Consider the following 26,016-nt stretch of genomic DNA (forward strand, 5'->3'; position numbering starts at 1 on the left):
CTTTCTTGATGTTGGAATTAGCATTTTTTTATTTTGGTAAGAGTTGGTGCTTGTAATGCATTTATTTATGTTCATATATTATTCAAATGCCATATCTTGCCCAAGTTGACTGTTATGAAACTACAAATACCAAACATTTTATGAACATCTAGTTAACCATGTTTGTAAACTGATATGTAACGCCGTGCTCGGTAAGCTTCATGCAGAGAGGCGTGGCTCCTCGTGACATATGCAAAAACAAAAATGTGTTTCCTTTAGTTTAACTTGCTCATCAGTCATTTTAACATTCTTCAGTGTCAGATAATAAACCTTCTGCGGTTCAACACCCTGCAGTTGTCCAAAGGCAGAACATTCCAATTTATTTTTATACGGTGTATCTTATTATTATTATCTTATATCCTATTGTATTGTTCTGTAACCACACGAACGATGCGACTGCAAAGACTATTACATAATTCAGGCATCAAGAGACGTTGTCAGTGATGTTGTTGACAAAGGCAGCGGTTTCCAGTCCAGTCCAAGTAAAAGTGTAGATTAATTTGAATAAATTGGGTCTTTTTCTTCCAGCTCAATGCATGAATGATAATCATTAGTATGAATAAGGCACAGAGTGGTTAAATTATTTTTTATTGTCACTTTGCTGAAAAAATACTAAATAAATAGCTCACACACTGCAATGCACCAATGTCCTCTAATTGATAACACCTACGGGAAGTTTCAAGCCTTGATGGATGGATGGATGGATGGATGGACTTTAATACTCAAACATCACAGAGATAGCAGTCAATATAAATACAACTACTGATACTAAAAAACGTATTAAGAGAAAGACACTCTGTTGAGTACTTTCTGCGCAGTGACACATTTAAGAGAAAACTAGTTTGAATTGATTCAAAAACATTGGAAAGAAGAAAATCACCAACTTAGCATGAAATATTCTGCATTTTTTTTGTTCTTTGACTTTCTTTTTTGTTGTTAATTTTAGGTAATTGATGAAATTGATGTTCAGTGTTTGTGTAATTCCACAGTTTTCCTTTGTCGTGACAAGATGAAGAAATACGGACAAAAAACAACCCTCCTCTGGCTTCCACCAAAACCCGAGGCCCGAGTTTGTTTATATAGAGAATGTGTTGCTCAGTGCATCAAACCAGAGGTACACATTATTTCTCTGATGTGCAGGTGCTGCTCTCTAGTGTGTGAGCGTATTTGCAAATGTGTATCTTTGGAGGTTCAGTTTTTCAGTTGTTTATCTTTAACCTTCAATGACTGTTTTATGCAACTTTCTTTCCTCTTTTTTTTTTTTTTTTTTTTTTAATTTTGGCTGTGTGTGTGCATGAATTTTGGCAAAGTTGTGATCTTTTGTTTAATCTTAGAATTTCCAGCTCGGCACACTAAGTCTAAAATACATTGCATAACCAAAACTGTTACATTCATATTGTTAAGTGCAAAAAAATTGCCATTGAAACCCATTCAAACTGCAATTTTTTTTCACTGCATCATGACAAATATAGCAGCCTGTGGACTTATGAGTTGCTCCTTTAATGTGGGCACTAATAAATGTGAGAAAATGTCAGCAAAAGTACAGAAAATGTCAACCTGTAGACTTGTTCTAGTGGAAGTGAAAGGAACTGTTTTTTTGTACGGAGAGACTGATGAGGGAATGAGATGCAGGTGAATGGGGAGGCGGTCAGGTGCCTGCAGGGCTGATGAGGAGAGTGAGAACAGGTGTGCAGATTAGTGAGGCAGTCGGGGGATAGGCAAAGGAGGGAAAGTCTGAGGACATCTAGTGGATGGATGGAAGATTGCAAACTGACTGTATCCTGCAAAACACAGAAACAACACTGGAGGAAGCTTATGAGGCTGAAGCCACATGACCAGACTTGCAGACTCGCAGACTTTGCGGTGCGTTCTCAGGAAGTTTAGGCGTGCTAAGGACTATCCAAATCCACAATTTATCTGGTCCACGAGGAGTCTCAAACTTTCCGCAGACTTTCAGAGTCCAGTTAGGGTGCAGATTATGCAGATTTAATTACCATCAATTCAGTACAATAAATTGTGGTAGGGTTTTTTCAGTTGCAACAATACATATAAAAAAATTTCAAAAATAAAATAATTAAATATGTATGCATTTGCATCATAATACAGAAGTGTAAGGTTATTGGAGATTTTAAGGATTTTCCACCACCTACTAAACAAGTGAAGGTCACAGCTCTATGAATGTGTTTTATAATCTCTCAGCTGTTGTTTGAGTGTTGAATTAGTGGCAACCACAAGATGGCATCAATGAACCTAAAACTGCCTGCAAAGGGCACTGAGAGTCTGAACAGAGGGAGCAGGTGACGATCACAGTATGTCGTGTAGCCTGTGAATCTGTGACTTATGTGTTTTAGAGATATATTTTTAATCATTGGTATAAAAGTTTTAAAAGCATAACGGATTTTAACAAAAGTCCTAACTTCTCTAATGTCCTAAAACCCTAGACGTAGAAACATGCTAAAATTTTTAGGAATAGCCTAAAATCCTAGACACTTTCTAAAATCCAAGAAACATGTTAAAATCCCTGAACGTCCTAAATACATATAAATGTCCTACAATCTGAGAAATGTATCAAAAATCCTACAAATGTCACGGAATCCTAGAAACATGCTAAAATCCTGGAAAGGTCTTTTAGTCCAACAAACATCCTAAAATCCTAGAAATGCCCTTAAAATCTGAGGAATGTCCTGAACCCGACTTATTTCCCCAAATCCTACAAAAATCATGATATCCTAGAAACATCCAAAAAATCGCAGCTCACTTTCAGTTTAATTTTCAAGTAAACCAATTTAGAAACTTTGGACCTTCATACACATCATGAAACCCTACCTGACTGTGTTGACGTGTTCCAGTAAATTAAAAAGATAAACTGTCTTGTTTGTTTTTTGTAAAATGTTGTTTAATGTCCAAATCTACCTGACTTCACCTCAGTTCAAAAAACTCGGCTTTACCACTGAGAGAAAGTCATCAAAATTTGAAAGCTTGTGATGTTGAGCTTTAAATGCAGAGTATGTCCCTCTGCACCAGATACCAAACACTCTCATAATGCGGATCCGTGCATACTTGTCCAGGGTGTGTTAATTTGTTCCAGTCATTATTGTAATTATGTTGCTTTATTAAGGTCATTTGAAACTGTGTCATCATGTAAGATAAACTATCATTTACAGAACTATGGATCTGTTTTTGGTATGCAAGTAACTTCAGGTTACGCAGCATTGCTGGGCTGTGACAACAATGAGAAACAAAACGAAGCCCAGAAAGCCAAGAGGTCGTGTGAGGATGTCTGCTCACAACAGACTGGCTGCACTTTTTATGTGTGTGGGGACACACCAGGTGTGTCCCATGATGCTGATTGCACTCAATTAAGATCTGCAGCCCTAGAATTTGAAAGCAAAGACACAGCAAATAAAACTAAGCATAGGGACTGTCATACATTAAAAAACAAGGAAAATTTTTTTTGGAAAAAAAATTAAAGAACCTCTTCATTTTTTTCATAGCTGTGTTGGATCCCCAAGGCGACTCGTTTTCTGTCCACTTCCTCTGCTCTGTTCACTGGCCGATTTCAAGAACACTCTACCTATTTCCGACAAACGTTGTTTAAGTACCAACACAAAGTGTCAGTATTTAATGACTTGGCCATGAGACTTGAGATTTTACTTTTACTTTCTTTCTCTAGAGTCACTAAGAGGTTCCCATTACAGATATGCGCAAAACTCAAGCGAAATTTTTTATATGTCGATAAAACGCAATCTCACGATGACTGTGTTTCTATAAAGTGAAAGTTCGGTGATTCCTTTTCTTGTGATAGAACTTTTAAGAGGCATGGTGATGGATGTTCAAAAATTAGCAGGTTTATTTCAATTGCAAAATACAGCTTTTTCAAATAGCCTGAAATACCACCTAATGCAAGCCTAAGATTTTTCTTTTTTTGCGATTTATGGGCGTTTTCTCAAAATCGACGTGTTTCCATTAGGCGTATTTTGTATTCTCATTTTCAATTTGAGGGTTAATGGAAACCACCTTATCGTGGTGGAGGGGTTTGCGTGTCCCAGTGATCCTAGGAGCTCAGTTGTCGGGGGCTTCATGCCCCTGGTAGGGTCACCCATGGCAAACAGGTCCTAGGGGAGGGACCAGACAAAGTGTAGCTCACAAGACCCCTATGATGACATCAATCAATGGTTCGGAGTTCCCTCGCCGGACGCTTGGTCACGAGGCCCCCTGGAGCCAGGCCTGGGGGTGGGGCTCGATGGCGCCTGGTGGCGGGCCTTTACCCATGGGGCCCGGCCAGGCACAGCTTCGAAGAGGTGACATGGGACCTCCTTCCGTGGGCTCACCACCCGTGGGAGGGGCCGTGAGGGTCGGGTGCAATGTGAGCTGGGGCGGCAGGCGAAAGGCCGGGGACACTGGTGGTCCGATCCTCGGCTGCAGAAGCTAGGCTCTGGGGCGTGGAATGTCACCTCTCTGGTGGGGAAGGAGCCTGAGCTGGTGCTGAGGGTTGAGAAGTTCCGACTAGATATAGTCGGCCTCACCTCGACGCATGGCTTGAGCTCGGAACCAGTCTTCTTGAGAGGGATGGACTCTCTTCCACTCTGGAGTTGCCACTGGTGAGGCGCCCGGGCAGGGGTGGCAATACTTGTGCCCCCCGCTGGTGCCTGCAGATGGAGTTACCCGGTGAATGAGAGGGTAGCCTCCCTCCGCCTTGGGTTGGGGGCGGATCCTGACTGTTGTTTGTGCCTATGGTCCAAACAGCAGTTCAGAGTATCCACCCTTTTGGAGTCCTTAGAGGGGTGCTGGAGAGTGCTCCTTCTGGGGACTCCTGCTCTGCTGGGGGACTTCAGCGCTCACGTTGGCAGCGACAGTGAGACCTGAGGCGTGATCAGGAGGAATGGCCCCCGATCTGAACCAGAGTGGTGTTTTGTTATTGGACTTCTGTGCTCGCCACGGAGTTGTCCATAACGAACACCATGTTCAAGCATAAGGTGTCCATATGCGCACTTGGCATCAGGACACCCTAGGCCGCAGTTCAATGATCGACTTTGTAGTCGTGTCGTTGGACTTGCGGCCGTATCAGACACTCGGGTGAAGAAGAGGCGGAGCTGTCAACCGATCTCACCACCTGGTGGTGAGCTGGCTCGATGGTGGGGAGGACGCGGTCAGACCTGGCAGACCCAAAGCGCATAGTGAGGGTCTGCTGAAACGTCTGGCAGAGTCTCCGTCAGAAGGAGCTTCAACTCCCACCTCGGAAGAGCTTGACCATGTCCCGGGGAGGCTGGGGACATTGAGTCCGAGTGGGCCGTGTTCCCGTGCCTCCATTGCTGAGGCGGCCGACTGGTGCTGTGGCGTGGGTGGTTGGTGCCTGTCGGGCGTAACAACGAACCCGCTGGTGGATACCGGCGGTAAGAATGCCGTCAAGCTGAAGAAGGAGTCCTATCGGGCCTTCTTGGCCTGTGGGACTCCGGAGGCAGCGAACAGGTACCGACAGGCTGCGGAGTGTGGCGGCAGCGGTTGCTGGCGAAACCGGGCATGGGAGGAGTTGGCGAGGCCATGGAAAACGACTTCCGGACGGCTTGAAGAGGTTCTGGACCACCATCCGGCGTCTCAGGAGGGAAGCAGTACTCCGTCAACACTATGTATGGTGGCGACGGGCGCTGCTGACCTCGACTCGGGCGTTGTGGATCGATGGAAGAATGCCGAACCTCCTCAATCCCACCACGCCTTCCGTTGGGGAAGCAGGGCCTGGGGACCCGGGGTGGCTCCTCTATCTCTGGGGCTGAGGTTACGAGGTGGTCAAAGCTCCTCGGTGGCAGGGCCCGGGGTGGGCGAGGTCCGCCCGGAGTTCCTCAAGGCCCTGGATGTTGTGGGGCTGTCGTGGCTGACACGACTCTGCAACGATTGCGTGGACATCGGGGCAGTGCCCTTGGACTGGCAGAGACTGGGTGGTGGTCCCTCTTTTCAAGAGAGGGGACGGAGGGTGTGTTCAACTACAGGGGGATCACACTCCTCAGCCTCCCTGGTAAGGTCTATTCGAGGGGTACTAGAGAGGGAGGGTCCGCCGGATAGTCGAACCCAGTTCAGGAGGAGCAATGCGGTTTCCTTGATCGTGGAACTGTGGACCAGCTCTGGACCCTTGGCAGGATCCTTGAGGGTGCTTGGGAGTTTGCCAACCAGTCCACATGTGCTTTGTGGACTTGGAGAAGCGATGGGCGACCGTGTCCCTCGAGAGTCCTGTGGGGGAGTTCTCGGGAATATGGGGTTTGGACTCCCTGATACGGGCTGTCCGTTCCCTGTATGACCAGTGCGGAGCTTGGTCCGCATTGCCAGCAGTAAGTCGAACTTCGTTTCAGTGAGGGTTGGACTCCGCCAGGGCTGCCACTGTCACCGATTCTGTTCACTTTTATGGACAGAATTTCTAGGCGCAACCAGGGTGTTGAGGGTCGGTTTGGTGACCTCAGGATTAGGTCTCTACTCTTTGCAGATGATGTGGTCCTATTGGTTTCATCGGGCCGTGACCTTCAGCTCTCACTGGATCGGTTCGCAGCCGAGTGTGAAGCGGCTGGAATGAAAATCAGCACCTCCAAATCTGAGACCATGGTTCTCAGCCGGAAAAGGGTGGCGTGCCCCCTCCAGATTGGGGATGAAGTCCTGCCCCAAGTGGAGGAGTTTAAGTACCTCGGGGTCTTGTTCACGAGTGAGGGAAGGATGGAGCGGGAGATCGACAGGCGGATCGGTGCGGCGTCTGCAGTAATGCGGACTCTGCACCGGTCTGTCTTGGTGAAGAGGGGAGCTGAGCGAAAGGCGAAGCTCTCGATTACCAGTCGATCTTCGTTCCTACCTCACCTGTCATGAGCTTTGGGCAGTGACCGAAGAACAAGAACAAGATCAGCGGGTACAAGCGGACGAAATGAGGTTTCCTCCGTGGGGTGGCTGGGGCTCTCCCTTAGAGATGGGGTGAGAAGCTCGGTCATCCGGGGAGGAGCTCGAGTAGAGCCGCTGCTCCTCGGCATTGAGAAGAGCCAGATGAGGTGGCTCGGGCATCTAATTAGGATGCCTCCAGGACGCCTCCCTGGTGAGGTGTTCAGGGCATGTCCCACCGGTAGGAGGCCCCGGGGAAGACCCAGGACACGCTGGAGAGACTACGTCTCTCAGCTGGGCTGAAGCCTGGGGTCCCCGGAAGAGCTGGATGAAAGTGGCGGGAGAGGGAAGTCTGGGCTTCCCTGCTTAGGCTGCTGCCCCCGCGACCCGACCCCGGATAAGCGGAAGAAAATGGATGGATGGATGGGTTAATGGAAACCCACCTAGAGGGACTTTCATACGTGAAATAGCGTTAAAATTTGCCCAGTTGGAAAAAAAAATTCAAAGGACCTCTTCTTTTTTCTTATTTTGTTTCCAGTTCTCAAACTTTACTTCTACACATTTACTGGCAGATTACAGCCGTGTATAAAGAACAGTCCTCCAATTTCTGACAAAAGTCATTTGACTACCAACCCAAAGTGTCTGTATTTGACAACTTGTGAATGAGATTTAATTGCTGACTTTCTTTCTCCAGAGTCACATGCAGCACCTTTGATTATTGACATTTATCTGTGCTTTTGTTGTGACCTTCGGTAGGTGTTCATTACTGCATTTTGGGTTTTGCATTCTTGTTGTTTTCCACACATTCTTATCCTTTCATTAACTCATCACTGTCAACAGATGTATGACAATAACGGCACGCTGGCTCTGGATTCAGGTCACTTTAACCGGACTGGAAAGAGGCCAGAACGTAGTGTGAGAATATCAAGAGGAGTCATGATCTTTCAGATCGTCGTGTCAGATCCACCGCTCGCTCATTTACAGCGTTACACTCGTCCAAATGCCGAAATCAAGGCTTCGAAATGACAGAATGGAATAATTAAGTTTTCCATCTTAGTACAAACTACAGAGCCTCTGTGATTTTGTTTTAAAATGTTCATACGTATATGCAAAACGTGATTGGTTAACTCGTTAAGACCTGGATCAAATTCAGTTTTCTTGTGCTACAATCAGAGACCTTTCACACTTTAAACCTCTGAAACGTGATAAAACTGGTTTGCCTTCTTCCTAAAACATGCAAATAAACTGAAGTGGCAACTTGGCGAGACATGTCCCATTAATTGCAAAAATACAAGAAAACCTGGTAAAAAGAGGCAAACTGTATAATATTTCTAACTTTGAGGACTATTTTTTGTGCTATTTATTTTTTTTGTTACTCATTGACCCCCCCCATGTTTTTTTGTTTGTTTGTTTGTTTTGTTTTATTTTTAAAGAAATAAGCCAGTTTTCTCAGGTTTCAAAGGGTTAAATAAGTAACTGTTTGTTCATAAGTTCACCATATCAACTTTAAAGGTGAAGTTGCTAAAGAAAATCAGTTATTGCAAGTTTAAGTAAAAATTTTATTGGAGTTTTGGACACCAACTGAGTAAAAAGTTGCTGTTTTTTTTTTTTTGCAGTCAAAGTGAATCTGATACATTCAAATGATTAAGGTGCCAAATGAACTCACTGTGTACTGTTTTTATTGGATATGTTTTTATTTCAAGTCCTTAGTCCTGAGAGGAAATATCAGCTGATCAATCTTAGACTGAAGTTCACGTGATCATTAATGGTTTGACCTTTTATCACATAAACAAACACACAAAACCGGTTTTCTGGTATTTCGGGAAGTCACTCATATGCAAATCTTAAAGGTCAGGGTTCCTCCTCACTTAATTGCAGGCAGACTACTTACACGTGCAGGTAAAACAAAGTTTTCAATTCAAGTTCCAGTTTCTCAAATGTAGGCTTGTTCTGAAAGTACAAGTATTCAGAGCGATCTGAAGTCTAAATTTTAAAGAGATTACTGTCATACGTTTACCTCATTATTTGAAACTTCAGCTACATTTGATATAAGCATCCGATATATTATGACAGGAACTAAGTAAAAGCATAACAGGTCTTTTTTTATCTGATACCAAAAGTTAAAAATGAGATGTTTTATCTTTTTAAAAATAATCCATTGGTGTGTAAAACAACACACCAAAGGATTAACACACATTTTATACATAAAGACAACCTGAAATCATGCAGCTCTAATGTTTGCTCCTCCAGCAAAGTGAAGATTTGTCGCACCGTTGTTGTGATCAGCTGTCAGTTCTCGTGCATGCGTTCGCCATCATTTTCTTGCTCTGTAGAAGGACGCATGTATGTGCATACACTTGGTGTTCTTCTATGGTTTGTCATTACAAAGTTACACCATCAACGTCTGGCCTGGCATGCACACTACTGTATTTTCAGTTAGTTAGTTAGTTCACAATGTTATGTGAACTAACTATTGTTATGAACTAATGTTATGAACGCAGTCTTACTGTTTTTAGTGGGGCCGTTCTTGTCTAGACATCTTTCTAGTTTACTATATCTTACATTTGACTGCTAAAAATAAATTGAATAGATAACATATTTTGCTGCTTTTCCACTACATGACCGTTTTTTGCAAATAATTTACATTTTTTAAATTGTGCATGAAATTATAGGTTCACATTTAGTAGCTTCAGACATGTTCAGACAAGTACAGATGGGTGTGTGGGTTGAAACTAAATTCACACAGCAATGCAGCTCCACCTGTTTTCGATGACCTTTATTTATTTATTTTTTTGTATAAAGTCCCCCAAAGAATGAAGCTCTGTAGCTCTGTAACATGACTTGCCATTATGCTAATTGTGTTATTTCTCATGTTTTTTTTTTAAATTAAATCAAACCACTTTTCTCAGGTTTCAGAGGTTTAAATGTTTGAGAAAGGTGTCTGAATGCAGCACAAGAAAACTGAAGTTAAAGGTAAAATGAATAGTTTATTTCAACAGTGTAGCGTTGCAGAGACAGTACAAAAAATCGAGAGTCATTCAAAAAATGTTCATCACAAAGTGCTTTATTCAAGAACAGGAACAAAATGCAACTTAAAACTAAAAAAGCCTCTAACACATGAAATTAAAAATACGTTTTCTTTAGTTCAACTTTTTTTTCGACTTCATTCAAAAATAAATACAAACAAAGATTACAATCTGATACTTGGTAATGCTCGATACAGTTTTGGCGGCCAATTGGCCACCTTGGATACACATTAAATCACCAGCAGCTCCCAAAAATCTTCAGCAGTTAATGATAACAGCAATACAGATCACATACACAGAATTTCTTTTCATTTCGCTTTAGGACTGTGTGATGGTTGACAAGCTTATCATATTAAGTGCAATTATGATAAAATTCCACAAAAAAAATAAAACAAAATAAAATCTCAATTTCTACATTATGCAAAGATCTTGGATCCAAGATGTTTTAAACACAGTGTACAACACACAGACCACATGCTAATAATGCCAACAACCGGTGACCACTGCAGACAATGTTACTCTCCATGTGTCGTTCTGATCATACAGCTCAGTATTTCATGCTCCAAAAAGGTATCACACAGTTAAATCTCTTTGGCATTTCTGTTAAAGATTCCCTGATCTAAGACTTCCCTGATTTTCATGATTCAAGGTATGATTTTTCTTGACAAAAGCACTTCATTATTTTGTAACAGTGGACACAGACGGTGTCGCTCTCCTTCACATTGGGTCTAAACTTCATTCATTCCTCTTCACATTACACTGCATCAAACACAGAGGCAGAAAACACATAAAACTTTCAAAACTTCAGATCCTTCATAATAATAACATTAAAAACGTTACATTTACTCACTTCATGTTGCCCGGTGCTTTCACTTGCACACAACACAAACTCACACATGCAAATGGTTTTTGGAGGCTGTTTTGTTTTTGTTCTGTTCCTGATATATTTTTTTTGACCCCACACATCATTTGTTTTCTGCAAACCACTTTGTGACAAACTCAATCAACAAGTAGAACAATTTTCTTTATAAATATGTTGCACTTGACTAGATGTAAACATAAATAGTATACTGTACATAATAATGACATTTTGGGGAGTAAAATCTCACATACAGTGGATATTTAAAAGTGCTAAAACGTGCTGAGCGCAGAGTCCGGGTTTAGACCATGGTCCCTTGGTTGTATTGTCTGACATATAAGTCAATGTCGTCAATGTCTTCATACTCAGATTCCTCCTCCTCCTCCTCCTCCTGTAAGTTGGACTCTGCGCTGGAGACAGCTTCAATCTGGGAGGAGACAGAAAGGACAGCGGATCACCTTAAATGCCACCACACCTGGAACACCTCTGGCAGGTGACTAATTCATCAGCAGCAGGGCGCGGTTGGACCCATGTCAGTACATTCAGTCTCACATTAATTAAAGGAAAGTATTTGCAGGGTAATAAAGTCTTATTTTCTGTTATTATCATCTTACGTGGCAACCCCAAGCACAATCCATTTGTGGAGGCATGTGTTGTTTAGATGCATCATGGTGAAAAAATGTTGTTTACAGTAATGTGTTACCATGCACAACCTCACAACGTTTCCTTCCTAGGTTTTGTGCCATTTACTACTTTGTATATTTGCATTATACAATGACTAAAGACTTACCAATAGTTCTAATATCATTGCATTAATAACTGTTGACTTGCAGGCAGAGAAGCCAGAGTTATAGCTTTGCATTTTTCATTACTTTTTCAGTTTCGTTTCCAGAAAGGGTGTGATAATTTCAGTTTATTTCTTATTGTTTTTTTCCTTTTAATTGTTTTTTTATAATTGGTTTCAGTATTTTATATTATTTTATTTTGTGGCAAAATGTACAATTTACATAAAACACTACGTAAATACTTGTAAATACCTTTTTGCCAGAGATGTAAGTCTCCTCTGGTTCAGGTTTTTGCTCTTTGAGCTCCGTGTCCAGAAAAGCCACATAATGGATCAGAGTGTAGATTCTGGATGGAAACATCAAAAAAGAGATGATATTAAAAAAAACAAAAAACATAATTGTTATATGAACATCATTGAGCCGTGTTGAGAAGAAACAAAGCAGTTTGATGTGAGTGGTCACCTGTGGTAGAACATGGTGAGGAACTGGATAATAACTGATGTTGCAAATCCCAGAATGAACATGAAGGCAATGGGATCAATTTGAATGTTTTCTCCCGTTGGCTCAAGGTTTAAGTCGACCTTGGGGATCTTGATGGCAAAGTTTTCCTCGAAGAGCTGGAGGGTAAATGTCGCCACCAGCCATAGGGCATTGATGATGAAGAATGCAAAATTTATCTGTGTGTAAAAAGATAGATGGGATTAATATAAGATTACTTGCACAAAAGTTTCCTGTTAGATATAGTTCAGCTCTCCACACCTACCTTGTTTCTCAGCTCCCGCAGGTCATTGGCAACCTTTTTCTGTTTCTCTTTGTCATTCGGCAGAGGCTCTAGGTACTTCTTCTGAAGCTCTATCCAGAACTCCTCCTCCTCCTGCGCAAATTTACAATTAAATACTCAGTTATTTTTGCATGCTTAGACACAGAACTAATGGAAACATGTCAGTTTTGAAAAAAACTCCAATTTATCACAGACATTTTTACACTTGCATGAGGTGGTATTTCAGGCAATTTGAAAAAGCCATATTTTGCAACTTTTATAAGTCACAGGATGCTATGTGTGCTTGTTGGTAGGAAGCAGCTCCTTTGGGCATGATGCAGCATGTGCTACAAGGGGTGTTGAGTTATCATCTGGAAGTTTTGAATTCACAATTCCTCTGTGAAATCATGGACATCACCTCCCAGAATGCCCTCATACGTGTCCACTCCTACCGGCTTGTCTTTCAATTGTCACTCGCATAACATGCCTACATTGCCTTGGATGGGAAATAATGACGGCTAGTGTGGTGGCTGTAATAGAAATAACCTGCTAATGTTTTGAACATCCATCGCCATGTTTCTTAGAATGTTATTGCGAGAGGAGAAGTCGCATAACATCACTCAGTGGAAATGCTGTCATCTCATCTCGAAAATATCGCTCAAGTGTTTTGCAATTCTGTGAGAGGTTGTTAATCACACCAACCTAAAAAAATGAGACATATATACACACCTTGTCCAGTGAGTCCTCCAGCAGCTGCATGTCATTGGATACACCCTGTAGTTGTGCGACCCAAGCTGGAGAGAAGAGCAAGATAGAAGTGTATTAGATAACATCGCATTTCAGATGGATTTTGCAAAAAAGAAAAAAAAATGCTGTCTTTTTTTTTTTATTTATATTTATTTGGACTTACTTTGGGCAGGAGGGTTGAAAGGCTCTGGCTCCATTTGCCTGAAACACAATCAGAGAAAATATCAGTATCATCCCACACTTTGTAATACTGGCACTTACATTTTGATCACTCGGTACATTTACATGCACAGTTTACTTGTTAGTTTACTTGGGAAACCATCCTTGTCTCGGTATAGAAGCACCGGGTAAGAATTGATTTATTGACTAAAGCATGCCCAACTCCATGGTACATGGAGCTATTCCCCCTTTCAGCTAGTTGCTATTGGACCCTCCTCTGGTCGACCTATCACACACCAAACAAGTTAGCAAGTGCCAAACCAGTGTTTTTAAACCTTTTTCTTGTTTAGTTTTCTTCCTTTCCTCTATGAAACATGTAAAGAACGTCTAGGCCAGTTCAGATCTGGTTCAGGTGTATACATGAAGAGTAAACTGCTGCTCAGTAAACTGAGTAACTTTTTCTAACATGTAAATGTAGTGACTGCTCCACCTCGAGGACTTACCTCTGTTCTTCCTCTGGGATTCCTACATTAGTATTTTGAGGCAGGGGTTCAGGCTGTGTGGGCTCTGGGATCAGGTTCTCCTGGTTGACAGCAACCTGCCTACCTCCAGAATTCTGGTTGGATTTTTTACAACAATTCATCGACTCGAAGAGACGTTGGAACCAGTTTTTGGCTGCAAGGGTGAAAATTGGATTCAGTTCAGTCAGCATGAATTGTATAGTTCTAGTGTTACACTGTCAGTGGCTTCAAAATAAACTCTCTTTTTTAATGTTAACCTGGTCTCTACCTTTCTGTGTTTTCGATTGCGGGGTGGTGGGCACTGGTGCGGCAGCTCCAGGGGCAGGTTTTGCTTCTCGGGTGCCCCAGGACACATTGTTCATGTTGACCATGGAGTAGATGGTAAGCAGGAGGTAGGCGCTGGGGACGCATAGGATGTAGAGTAAGCCGTAGAACAAGAGGTGCATTTCCTGAGGATGCATTACTGCAGTGATGATGTAAATGATGGCCATGGCAACGACAAAGATGCTGCTGGGTGTCAGGATGGTTCTGTCCTTCACCATTGCCCCTGAAGAAAGATAAAAAGGTTTTAGAATTAGAGAGGCCTCTGAAGAAATCCAAATAAAGTATTGTACATAAGGCCACACGTGTCTACAAGTTATACCTGATTGAATATAACTTACCAATGATGGTCATTGTCACCACCAACATGAGGAATGCATATATGACACTCATGATGGCTGCAATCTTGATCTGAGTGTCCGACTTGAGTTTGAAGCATAAACCCAGGTAGATGGCGGGAGGTATCACAGCCAGGACCAGGGCTCCGGCAGAGGGGATGGGAAGGATGAAGGTCAAACTACCTGGAGGCCACAAAAAGAGGCACAAAGACATTTTAGTTTTTTGCAATTATTTAAAAACGTTCTTGAGGTAGTCATATGCATAGTGGGTGACCAAAAAAGAAGGTTGCATCCTCAAACACCGACCTGCGATCAAAAGGCAGATGGTAGCAGGAGCCAGGACGGCTGAGGTGATGGCGAAGAGCTGATAGAACATGAACAGTTTGGACATGGATGGGTTTCTCTTGGCAATTATATTGGTGGAGCCGAGCAGATCCACCACGTTGGCCATAGTGGACGGTCCCCATCGGCGACGCTGAACAAAGAAATGGTAGCATTATTGATATGATTTTTGGCTCAACTTGTGCCCAAAGAGATCCTCATCAGTTTGCTAACAAGAATATTTCATGACCATCATGATACTATTGGAAAGGTTTTGATCAGCTGCAACACTCACCTGGTTGTAGAGTTCTTTGAAGTCCTCAGGTGCGTTGGTGTAAGCATCGGACGCCGCATTGTACTCGACCCTCCATCCCTGTTTCAGCAGCAGAGTACACAGCCAGCGGTCCTCCCCTGCAGGGAACAGACAACATATTTATATGTGAGAGAAGGAGTGGGATGCCGATAGATTGCCCTGGGGATGAGGTTTTTCTGTAGGCAAACCCAGATGCTAATATCACCCTGGTTCCCTCGACAAAAAGCCAATGGGATCTTTCTATTTAAATCTGGATCACTGCAGAAAATAAGCTGTGTGGCAATCAAACACTTATGATACTTACACAGCAAGATAATCTTAGGATCTTAACATTTTGTATTTTTGAAGCCTAAATGCAATCGCCAGAAGTCAAAATCTAATGTTAGGCTATAAACGAACTACACTACAGTCACGACATCACCGTCACGAGGTCAAAAAGTGGTGTTTGGCGTGGTTTGGAGTGATGATGTTCCGTAGTGTCTTTTGGCCACTTGTTAGCAACCGCCCTTTTAAAGACACATAAAGGCTTTCAAGTTTACAGACATATTTTATATTATAAAACAAAATGTGAAATGTCTTCAGCTTGTGTTAACCATAGACCTTATTAAAGGCTTCTAACCAACAACCCATTAAAACTTTGAGACAAGGATACTGGAGGTGCTTAAATGCTTATGGTTCTCTAGGTATTAGGACTCATTCTTTGGGGTCTGTATGGTGAAAGATATCAACGTGACTGAGCGAGAGATGAGAAGTCATTTCAAACAACTTGTTACCTTGATCGTACTGGATGTAGTGGCTTGCCTCCATGGCCTTGGTCGAGTATCTCTTCATTACATTGTCGTCCATCAGTGCCTCTGCTCTGAAGAGACTAAAGCAACCAGGGCTGCACAGCACGCAGCCAATTACGTGCTCTGCTGTTTTCTGGAGCCAATGGCTGACCGCGTACTCAAACTTCTGGAACCACACCGCCGGACCTGCAGAAGATATAAAGCTATTATAAAGCTAAACACAAATATGTTTTTTCTACTGGATATTAGGGGGTAGGATTGGTTGTGACGTGTATTTGATTTACTTTTTTTTTTTTTCATTTTTCTTATAGTATATTCAAATTGTACAGTATGCCAACCTGATCCAGTAGGGTGAATCCTGCCACATGCTGCCCCAACACGCGGGTACATTTTCAGACGATCGATGAGCAGCATCACAGCAGCCGGTTGGAAGTCTGTGTCCCCATCTAAAGCCAGGATGTAGGTGTTGTGCTTCTCTCTCTGTAGGAGTGGGCATAGTTTTGATTTACTTTTAAGTTTTAGAAATACTTTGGATGCAAGCTTATAAAAGAGAAAAAAAAACATTAAAAAAAGAAGTTTGGTATGTTTCTCTGAACCCACCTGGACCTCTCTTTTCAGCTCAGCCTCGCTCTCTCCCTTTTTCCAGCGATTGTAATACTTGGTCATGAGTTTGTAGCCGAGAAGATAGTAAAGGTACATGATCTGAAGGATAAGGGACAGGAATGAACAAAACTAGTATTTTTTCAAGTCTTCAAGCATTGCTGAGCATGAAAAAATGTGAACTGCTAGTCATGTAAGTGTACTGTAAATGACTACAAATCTTTATTTTCCTACCTGAGACCATCTCTTCTTGTGGCGGATGAGATCTTTGTCCTTGAAGTGAACCACGATGAGATTCCCATGAGGCATTTCAAGCACCAGACGACCCCCGTACGGTGTCCTTATGACCTTCTGATCAGGGATCTGCTGCTTCTTTCTAAAGAACTTCTCATCGATGTTTGTGAAGATGCTGGCCACAGAATTAGAGAACATTGCCATTTGTGCTTGACGCTTACCACTAAAATGAACAGTAACTTTAGATATCGATAAACACAAATCTTACCCATAAACTTCTGCAAGGATTCCCACAAGGTCCTCTGCGTACTGGTTGAGTTGACGACCCCCACTGACATCTTGGAAGGCGTCATCGAAGTAGATATGGGCTTCAAAGGTGAAATCAGTGAACTTCCCATTCTTTGGCCTGTACTTGTCCAGTCTGTAGTGTTCATAGAAACATAAAGAGGAACTGTGAGGAAACTGACTGCAGTAAAGTAAGTGCTGTGATTGTTTAGAGTACATTATCAAAACTCTCTGGGACGAGGACACAAACTCTTGGAAAATAAAATCTTTGTCCTTCGTCCTACAAGAGGTTGTGTTTCTTCAGCTGAATTTGAAGTATCAAAAAACTGAATTCATGTCATCTCTAGGAGGCAATTTATTCACAACTTCATTTGATCCCAAAAAGTATCTACTTCAGTAATCAATGCAACAAAACCTCACCTGAAAATTGAGATTATGATGTTCATCATCTCTTCGTGGGTTTCGTGCCACATGGTCGCACAAAGATATATCATTGCTGTCTGAAATGCCCTGAAACTTAACATGACAGGATTTGCAAATTTTAGAAACATGTTTGGAGAAGATATCATTTTAACTTGACAGACTTAACTAATCAGCCTAAAATTTCAATCCAGGTGTAAACACACATCCAGGAATTAAAAAAGCCTCTTTAGATGATTCTTGTGAAGACCAAAAATGGAGAACTTCTCCGACACACACTTACGTCTTTGCTTTGTTTCTGGTCAGGATGTCAAATCGGGTGTTGAGGAGCAGAGACTGCTCGATGAAGGCGCCTTCATACAACCTTCTAATGAACAAGTCCTGGGTCCTCTGGATTCGATACACATTGAGGTACCACAGATGGAGGGTGGCCAACACAAGACCAAGCCACCAGGACACTGCTGAGCCTGAAAGATTAAGAAACATTTAAGATGAACTTCAGATAATTCAAAGTACCTTAATCTCTACATTGCAGCACTAAATAACAGAATAGCCATGCAAGTACTTCACAGCTCTAAGGGCTTACAGTAACCTTATATTTGAGTGTAATATGTTTTAAAATACATCATAATTAATACCAGGTTCTAGTTTATTACCTGTCAGTATGCCGATGTCAGTTATCCTTGACATGTCCAGGGAGCACAGGGTGTGTGTGACATCCAAAACCAGTTCAGGGAACACACTGCCATCCAAGCTTCGGTTTCTTCCGTCTACGACTTCATTGCAATAGTATGTGAAGTTGATTGAAGTCCCGTTCAGACTTAATCTGTAGTCTTGATAGTATACAATGATGGGGACAATGTACAGAACCATGACAGCTAAAGAGGCCAAGTACAGAGGCAGGATGAAGCAGCGTCGCAGGGCATGCATCTTGCACGCTATCAAAGAGAACCAGTGACAGAGTGCAGAGGAGATCAGCTGGACCCCAATGGTGATGGCTATGATTCTTGTCTCACGACTTGGGATGGATGTCACAATGTCCCAGTCCATTTTGTCCAAAGGGACGTAGGCTCCGAGCACACCTGCGGTCACCAGGATCCTGAGCAGGCTGGAGAGGATGTGCAGCATGTTCTGGCACTTTGACATGTCCTTACACAGGTTCTTGAGGAAGACGGCGCCGCTGTTCTCGCTGATCAGTCTGAAGTAGCTCTCCCACCAGTTGAGAGACACCAGGAAGCACCCGCCAACAGCCAGACCCACCCAAATGGCCATCTTGGTATTAGTAGGATCCTTTGTGATGTACAGAAAGAGGAACAGGACGTAACCAAGCAAAAGCAGGAGGAAGGCAGTGATGGACGGCACGAGGAAGCGGTTTCTTTCTTTGGCGGTGCACTGACAGATCACCTGTAGGAGCGCAGGAGTGACGGCTACACCGTTTAGTATCGTCACGTTGGTCACAATGTCCAAGTGAGGCATTGCCACAATGGTGAGAATCGCCGCACCCATTGCCACCAGGAGCTCAAAGAACAGAACCTGAGGGAGATGCAGAAGAACACGTTGAACAAGAGTCAGGATGCCTTTTTTATGCTCAATCAAAGATGAAAAGAAGTTTGGAAATGTCGACTCTTGACTCACCAGGGCAATAGTTGATTTTTTCGGCAGTTTTGATGTTTTGTAGCAGGCTTTCCACAAGCTTTTGATAAACAGGAAGACGCTGGAAATGATAATAGCGCAGCCGATGCAAAGCAGAGCGACAGGTCTCATTTCATCTGGCAGGGTTTTTGTACCTTCGTTGGCTAAGGTAATGAGGAGGAGTAATGTAGCCTGGAATAGAATGAAGTGATGTTAATTAATCATTGGTCAGTTAACACAGAGATAAATGGACAGCTGAGGTGTCAGTACTGTAGTCATGAGCTTTTTTTTTTTGTTTTTTTTCCTTTTCGAGTTCTGAGTTTTGCATTGTTAATGACAGTTTCTATTGAGGTTGAGTTTATTTTGTATTTTAACTTCAAGTTTATGTAGTTTTACACGTACGTCTAACTAAGGTTATAAAGGCTACAGTTTGAGTCATCGGTTTGTGTTTCTGTTCTTGTCCCAATACAAATAAACAAAAATACATAAATAAAGCATAATAATAGTAATACTAATAAATTAACCAGTTGATTAATTAAAAGGACAATGCCTAGACATCTAACTTGATATAATCCTAAATTAAATTATACCAAAATTTAATCTGTATCCTCACAATTCTGGCAGGGACCAACATTTATTACGGTATAAGAATTTACTTGTAAGAGGTCTTTTTCTTTGTTTTCTTTTTGTCTACATGCTCCTCTCTTTGCAAAAACATAACAAAATTCAAATTCCAAAAAAAGTGTAAATAACTACAAACCTTGCTACATAGCGCCAATCCAAACACGAACACAGTGACGATACACAGAGTGATGATCTTTAGAAGTTTGATCATCTTCCATGGCGTCTGCTCATCGTCTATGATGGGAACCTCTCGACAGGTATCCCACGGCCTCCTAAAAAAGACGCCAAAATGTCAAAGTCTGAAGTAGAAAGGCAGGTGGAGAACTAGTGAGGGCAGAATTTTTAATGATATGATACATGTATGCTTAAAGGAAAAAATGTTGAAGTAGTTATGATGTCACAAATTAGAGAAAAAATGACAAATTATTTAATAGTTAGATAGAAAAAAAAGAAAAAAGAAATAATTCTTAAAATATTTCATTATAATGTTAAGATAAAAAATGTTGGTTAAATTAAAGACTAACAATGGAATTTTGAATTAAAAACATAATTTTAAAACTCTTTAGATGACCTGTATCATTTATAATCCACAAAAATGTTATTTTCCACACCATTAATCATTAAATAACACTCTATAAAGTAGTTGTAACTAGATATAAACTAACAACTTGAACTAATAATTGATAATTGTTAAATAAGTAGTTATCATCATTTGCCTTTAACCACAGTACCTAATAATGTGTTTCTCATATGTATATATACGTATATATACACCATATATACGTATATATGGCTTGATTAATCGGAATAACCTGACCTAAAAAAATCTTTTTACATATAAGTGCATAGCTAATTTACCTTGTTTACATTACACGACAATAAATATAAACATGGCAAATGAAGGTATAAAATAACTGCAACTACAAAAAGACCAACAAAACTTAAAGGGCTTGATGATATCCCATTATTTAACATTATTTCTAATTACATTTAAAAAATAACAATCTGAAAATTAGCTTCTACAACTGAAATATATATATATATATACACACAAAATAACTTATATTTTTTTAAAATAAAAGTGAATAAATGATGTTAATGTGGGCACTTACTTGGGCACATTCCTGTCCTCCGCCATCCTTCCTGCCTGACTGTTTCTGCAAATGGATGGTGGCTGGTTGAACACCGGTATTTAAGCACCAAGCCCAAGTTGGCTTGAACAGTTGCAGTGTCACTAAGGCCACGCCCCCCCAGGAGCTGCAGCAGGTGAGCCCAGCAGAGAGAATCGACTGTACCAGTACGATGATGTTGGTTAAAATAAGAGTTTCAGCGACCAGCAATTAATACTACAATAGAAAAGGCAATTAGGCTGAACTGACGTGAATCTATTGAATGTGTGTCTGTGTTTGTTGTTTGTTTGAAGCAGTGCCTGGGAAAAGCACTCAGATCTTAACCTTAAGTAAAAGTGGCATTGCCACAATGTAGGAATACTCTGTTAAAAGTAGAAATACTCCCTATGAAGAATGGCCCTTTATAATATATTGTTGGATTATACTCATTCACTTTAACTGGTAAAGATGGAGCTTACTGTAACAACGTTATATACTTGCAGAGTCAGTGACTTCTTTTAAATCACTTCTTAGAACCCAAAGACTTGCTTTCATGCAATGTCATCTTTTTATGTATTTTATCCATGTTTTATTGAATTTATTTCCTGTATTTGTTGTTTTGTTGCTTTTATTATTTTTGGTATTTCTATTTTTCTTACTGTATACTGACATTTTTGTGCCCTGAGTCTAGCATTGTTGGGCCTCTTGTTTTAATTTTACTTGTTTTAAAGCTCTAGTTTTGTCTCGCTTGTGCTCAGTAGGACAGTTTCACTTTCAGTTGTTTTATTACTTTCTAAGTACCCCAGTTCTGCTTTTACTTTGTAAACGCTGTTTTTAAAGGTGCTACATGAATAAACATATTAGTTTTTATTATTATTTTTTCAACTTTATCTGATAGTTGGCTAGTTAAAATCTTATCTAAAGCTGAATATCTGAATATGACCTGAATATGGAAAGTAACTTTAATTATCAAACAAATGTAGTGACGTTAAAGTTACAATACTTCAGTACAGTACTTGAATAAAACAAACTTAGCTGCTTTCAACAAGTATTTGGGACGACCGTCACCATCCACTAATAATAGACTAATAAAAAAATAATAGGAGCGAAATAGGTGGAAAATAGAGCCAAGGTAGCATCAACCATTAGTTTGTGGAGTCACGTTTTGGCCCTTGCCATCCTGGATGTCTGGAGCCAGAAGTAACCATATTTGGACAAGAGGGTGGAGCTACTGAGAAGTGAGTGGTGGTTCTGGTTCATAGACCGCCTTACAGATAGTGTCACTCAAAGCAGTCAGCCCTCAATTATGTTTTTGCCTTAATAAAATTAATCTGAGAGAATAATAAAGAAATTTACCCTCCATAGAGTTTTTCTCTAAAGGGACCAAAATCTTTGTGTTTTACTTGTACACATGTTTGTTTCTATGTAAAAATGGGCAAGGAATCTATGGGGACTGATTCACTTTTAAGGTTTGAGTTTTTGGCCTCATTTTTCAGAGGTTGCTGTTTGGACTACGAAGGATGTAACTTAAGTTTGGAGGGGATGTTTGGGGTGAGGAGGCAACTGAAAGGTTGGATTGGTCAGCAAATAAGAAGTGACTGTTCAGTTCTAATTAAGGTAACATTCCCTTTTTCCTCTTATTATTATTCTTAATGTGCATTCTTACGTAACACACATTGAACATACATAAATAGCTTAGTAATTGGTTGGATGTGTACCTGTGCTTCTTACGCCAACATAAGTAATCAGGACGTTTACCATTAGTTAAGGAACGTACCCAACTGGGAACACCAATAGAAACATCCTTTGTTCATTACCCTCTTAAAATTAGAGCCTGACCTCTCCTATAGGCTGCAGCGTTTGTTACTTTCCACAACATAATAGTAATGGGTGGAAAAGGTCACTGTGATTTTGCTGTTGTCTCAATTGTCGTAATTAAAATATAAACGTTGTTCAATGGAGTTCAAAGCTCACACCCTCATACATCAGGGAGCATGACTTTGCACATTTGTAAGACGTTTATGTTCATGTAATATAAGTTGTTTGAAAGTGGGAATTTGGCTTAATAGTGGCTCTGGCAGAATAGTTTGGCAGACAGGTTTGGACTGCAGGCACGACAGTTAAGTACCCACACCCTGTTACTGTGAAACCCAGACGTAATACCACATTCAGAATGTGGCTCCTTCTCTTATTGGAATGTGCAGGGACTTCTCGGAAAGAGACCTAATCTGGATGGCAGCATATGTTGCTCAAAAACCTGTGTGTATCTTTCAGCTGTCACCAGTACTAATTCCCCATCGTTACGTGTACAGATATATGATCACAAAGTTAATAAAGGTATTTTGTTGTTTGTCTTTTTGAGATTCATCTTATATCTACAGGGATCTTTTACATACACATCACTAAACAAATCATTCACTGCTTACTCATTCATGTCATTCTTCAGCAATTTTCCGCGGTAAAACTAATCCAGTCGACGGGAGCAGAGGTCTTCAGAGCTCCACATTTAAACAGTTGTTAAGCTCCTGCTTGAAATAAAGTAATTGTGTGTCACTTTTCAGAGGAAATATCATCATCCTGTAAGATAATTTATCTGATTCGGAAAAAAAGACAACACCTCGTGGTTCATGAGTTTCACATTCTTCCACTGATCTGTCAATGATTTCATCATTCAAACCTACTGGCTGAACAAATCCCCTGTCAAGATGTATTTGTTTTTTTTTTGTGACAGCTGTTGAACTGAGTACTGTCAGACAACACAAATCAAGCAGTTTAAAAAAACTAAAAACAGACAGAGGATTGAATTCTATTTATAAAAATTACACACAATATTCTTTGGAATTTGATCATATCTGATCACGATACAACCTCGACTGCTTTGAATTAGACCTGATGATCTCTTGGCCTAGTTTTGTCTTTGGTCTCACTTCGACAAAGTCAAGCCAGCAGGAGAGATTCTTAAGCACTTGTTAGATGTTGCAAAGTAAAAACTACTTTCCTCTGTATTTTCTTTTTAAGTGGTCTAAAAAGATATCCTGGTTTGCATTTGTTGTTTTCCCTTTGCAAGGGTCCATAATAATAAATCTGAAAGGTCATGACACGACTAACAAGATAAGAATGAAGAAAAAAAAGCTGTCTTTAATATTTGCATTTCGTAAACTACAAACACGTTAACATTTTCATTAGAAAAATGAGAGTTTGAGAAGGAAAAAAAAATTATTCAGTTTCTCCCGACTCATTGACATAAACAATGTTTGATGTGTAATACGCTTTGCTTCATTTTTTGGGTCATGATGTAAAAATGTTGGGATGCACTGGCCAAGTTACCATTCAGATTTAATGCACATTTAAACAAATTTCCAGAAAACTTGCAAAAGAAAAATGCTAAGAAAAATGTCTAGTGTATGGATATAGTGACATATATTTACAGAAACTGTATATAATAGTCATAACTAGACAATCAGCTATGTTCAATAGTTTATAATCATCCCAAAATCTGAATAATTCTGTTTTCCTTATCATAGAATGAGCCACTGTAGCTCTCTGACACACTCGCCACACGTGAGAAGTTTCCAATCTGCAACCTTAAGACTGAAAATGATAACAGAAATAAACTAGTTTTATTAATTTACATATTTCCTGCCTTTCAAACTAAAACTAACTTTCTACCCGAGTGACTAAATAAAGGTTTATGGAAACATTAGTAGTATAGTTAATGATTTTTAACACACGTCTGTTTTACTCATACACTAACCATAAAAAATTTATTTTTTTCGAGGCAGGAACCAAAGTGGTACATTTCTTAGGACTTGTAACTTTAAAGTATGACCTGGACTTAAATATACTTCTAAGCTCTCTGTACATGGGTGTAACTTAATACTGTTACATGTCTGCAATATACTGTAAACAGCATATGTTTGTTTTAACATTCCTCTACTTTCATATAAATCACAGTTCTGGCATCATTTCTGTTTGTTTTCACTTCACTTTTCTCACTCTGTCAATGCTTCATTCACCTCTATGGATCCAATGACTTACATGGTAACTGAAGCTGAAATGAATGTTTTTGCTTGTTTTGTTGACATGTCACTCTGTCTCTCTGCTCGGCTTCTTTTAAAACATAAACAGCTGACGTTGTTTGTCGACAGACAGCTCAGATATCTGGAGACTAGAATTGCAGGCATGCAGTTGTGCACCTTTGTGCGCCGATCAAGATTTTGCTGAACATTATGTCACAGTGAAGTCGACATTTGATCTTCTCTTCAAAATGAAATGTCAGCACTTCATTGTTATGTACATTTTAGCAAATAACTTCCTGAAATATGGCCAAAAACATGTTTTGTCAGGTCACAGTGACCCTGTCCTCGACCTATGTAAAAAATAGACTTAGACACGTTTATTTATCCCACTTGTGGGAAATTAACTTGTCACAGCAGCCGTGTGTACAGAAAAGATATATAAAATATCAATATATACAAAATATAAAATATACAAAAGTGCAAAAATAGGCATGTGTCAAAGAAGAAGAAAAAATGTACAGGTTTTAAATATAAAATCAAAGATAATCAAATAATCAAAGACAAAATAAATATAAAATTAAAAAATTAACAACAGCAACAAGAAATGTGGGTGTATATCAGGGATGTGGTTAACTGTATCTTGTGTTAACCTGGAAGAAATGCAATGATGATTGGCTGCCAAGTTTTCTGGAGCTGGTGTATTTGATGATTTAGATTTGTGGTTATTTTCTCCATGGTTACGTGCTCTGTAAAGAGGTGTATCCATATAGAGATGCTTAGTTTTTTCCTGCTTTTGGAGGATGGTCCTCGTCAGACCTATGACCACCAAATTCTAATCAGTTTAATTTTGAGACCAAGTGAACGTTTTAGCCAAATCTGAGGGACGACAACCATTCAAAGCACTTCATTGTTAAGAGTGAGTGGACATTTGTGCCAAATTTGAAGAAATTCCTCCAACGTGCTCTTGAGATATCGTGTTCACAAGAATGAGACAGATGTGACCGTGACCGCTGACCTATGATCACCAAAATATAATCAGTTCTTGTTTGTTCTAAATTTGAAAAAAAGTCCTTAAAGGCGTTCTGAAGATACTGAGTTCACGAGAATGGAACAGAAGGATGAGCAACTCGAAAACATAAAACTTCAGGTTGTGGCTATCACCAGCATAGAAGCATATGAAAGACGTGTGCTGGCTCATAAATATTACAAATAAAATGAAACATTTTGTAATACTTGAGATCTGAGTGGATGGGAAAATGCAAACTCA

General features: G+C 40.5%; 1 protein-coding gene across 1 annotated transcript; it reads right to left on the reverse strand.

Annotated features, from left to right (window-relative positions):
• Window positions 1-9,936: 9,936 nt before the first annotated feature.
• LOC121958129 (chitin synthase chs-2-like) lies at window positions 9,937-20,793 on the reverse strand. The gene is made up of 22 exons (XM_042506999.2): window positions 20,734-20,793; window positions 19,758-19,893; window positions 19,001-19,189; window positions 18,022-18,898; window positions 17,649-17,832; window positions 17,366-17,461; window positions 16,929-17,081; window positions 16,661-16,835; window positions 16,427-16,528; window positions 16,165-16,306; window positions 15,812-16,012; window positions 15,021-15,136; window positions 14,711-14,879; window positions 14,408-14,587; window positions 14,014-14,292; window positions 13,728-13,899; window positions 13,229-13,266; window positions 13,048-13,112; window positions 12,322-12,432; window positions 12,021-12,235; window positions 11,811-11,904; window positions 9,937-11,200 (listed from the first exon to the last, which is right to left on the reverse strand). Exons 1-22 carry the CDS (start codon window positions 20,757-20,759, stop codon window positions 11,075-11,077), a joined length of 3,846 nt encoding a protein of 1,281 aa, XP_042362933.2. The 5' UTR covers window positions 20,760-20,793; the 3' UTR covers window positions 9,937-11,074.
• Between the last annotated feature and the right edge of the window lie 5,223 nt (window positions 20,794-26,016).

This window comes from Plectropomus leopardus, chromosome 17 (genome assembly GCF_026936395.1).
Source record: "Plectropomus leopardus strain MGB_pleo_1.0 chromosome 17, ASM2693639v1, whole genome shotgun sequence".
NCBI lineage: Eukaryota > Metazoa > Chordata > Actinopteri > Perciformes > Serranidae > Plectropomus > Plectropomus leopardus.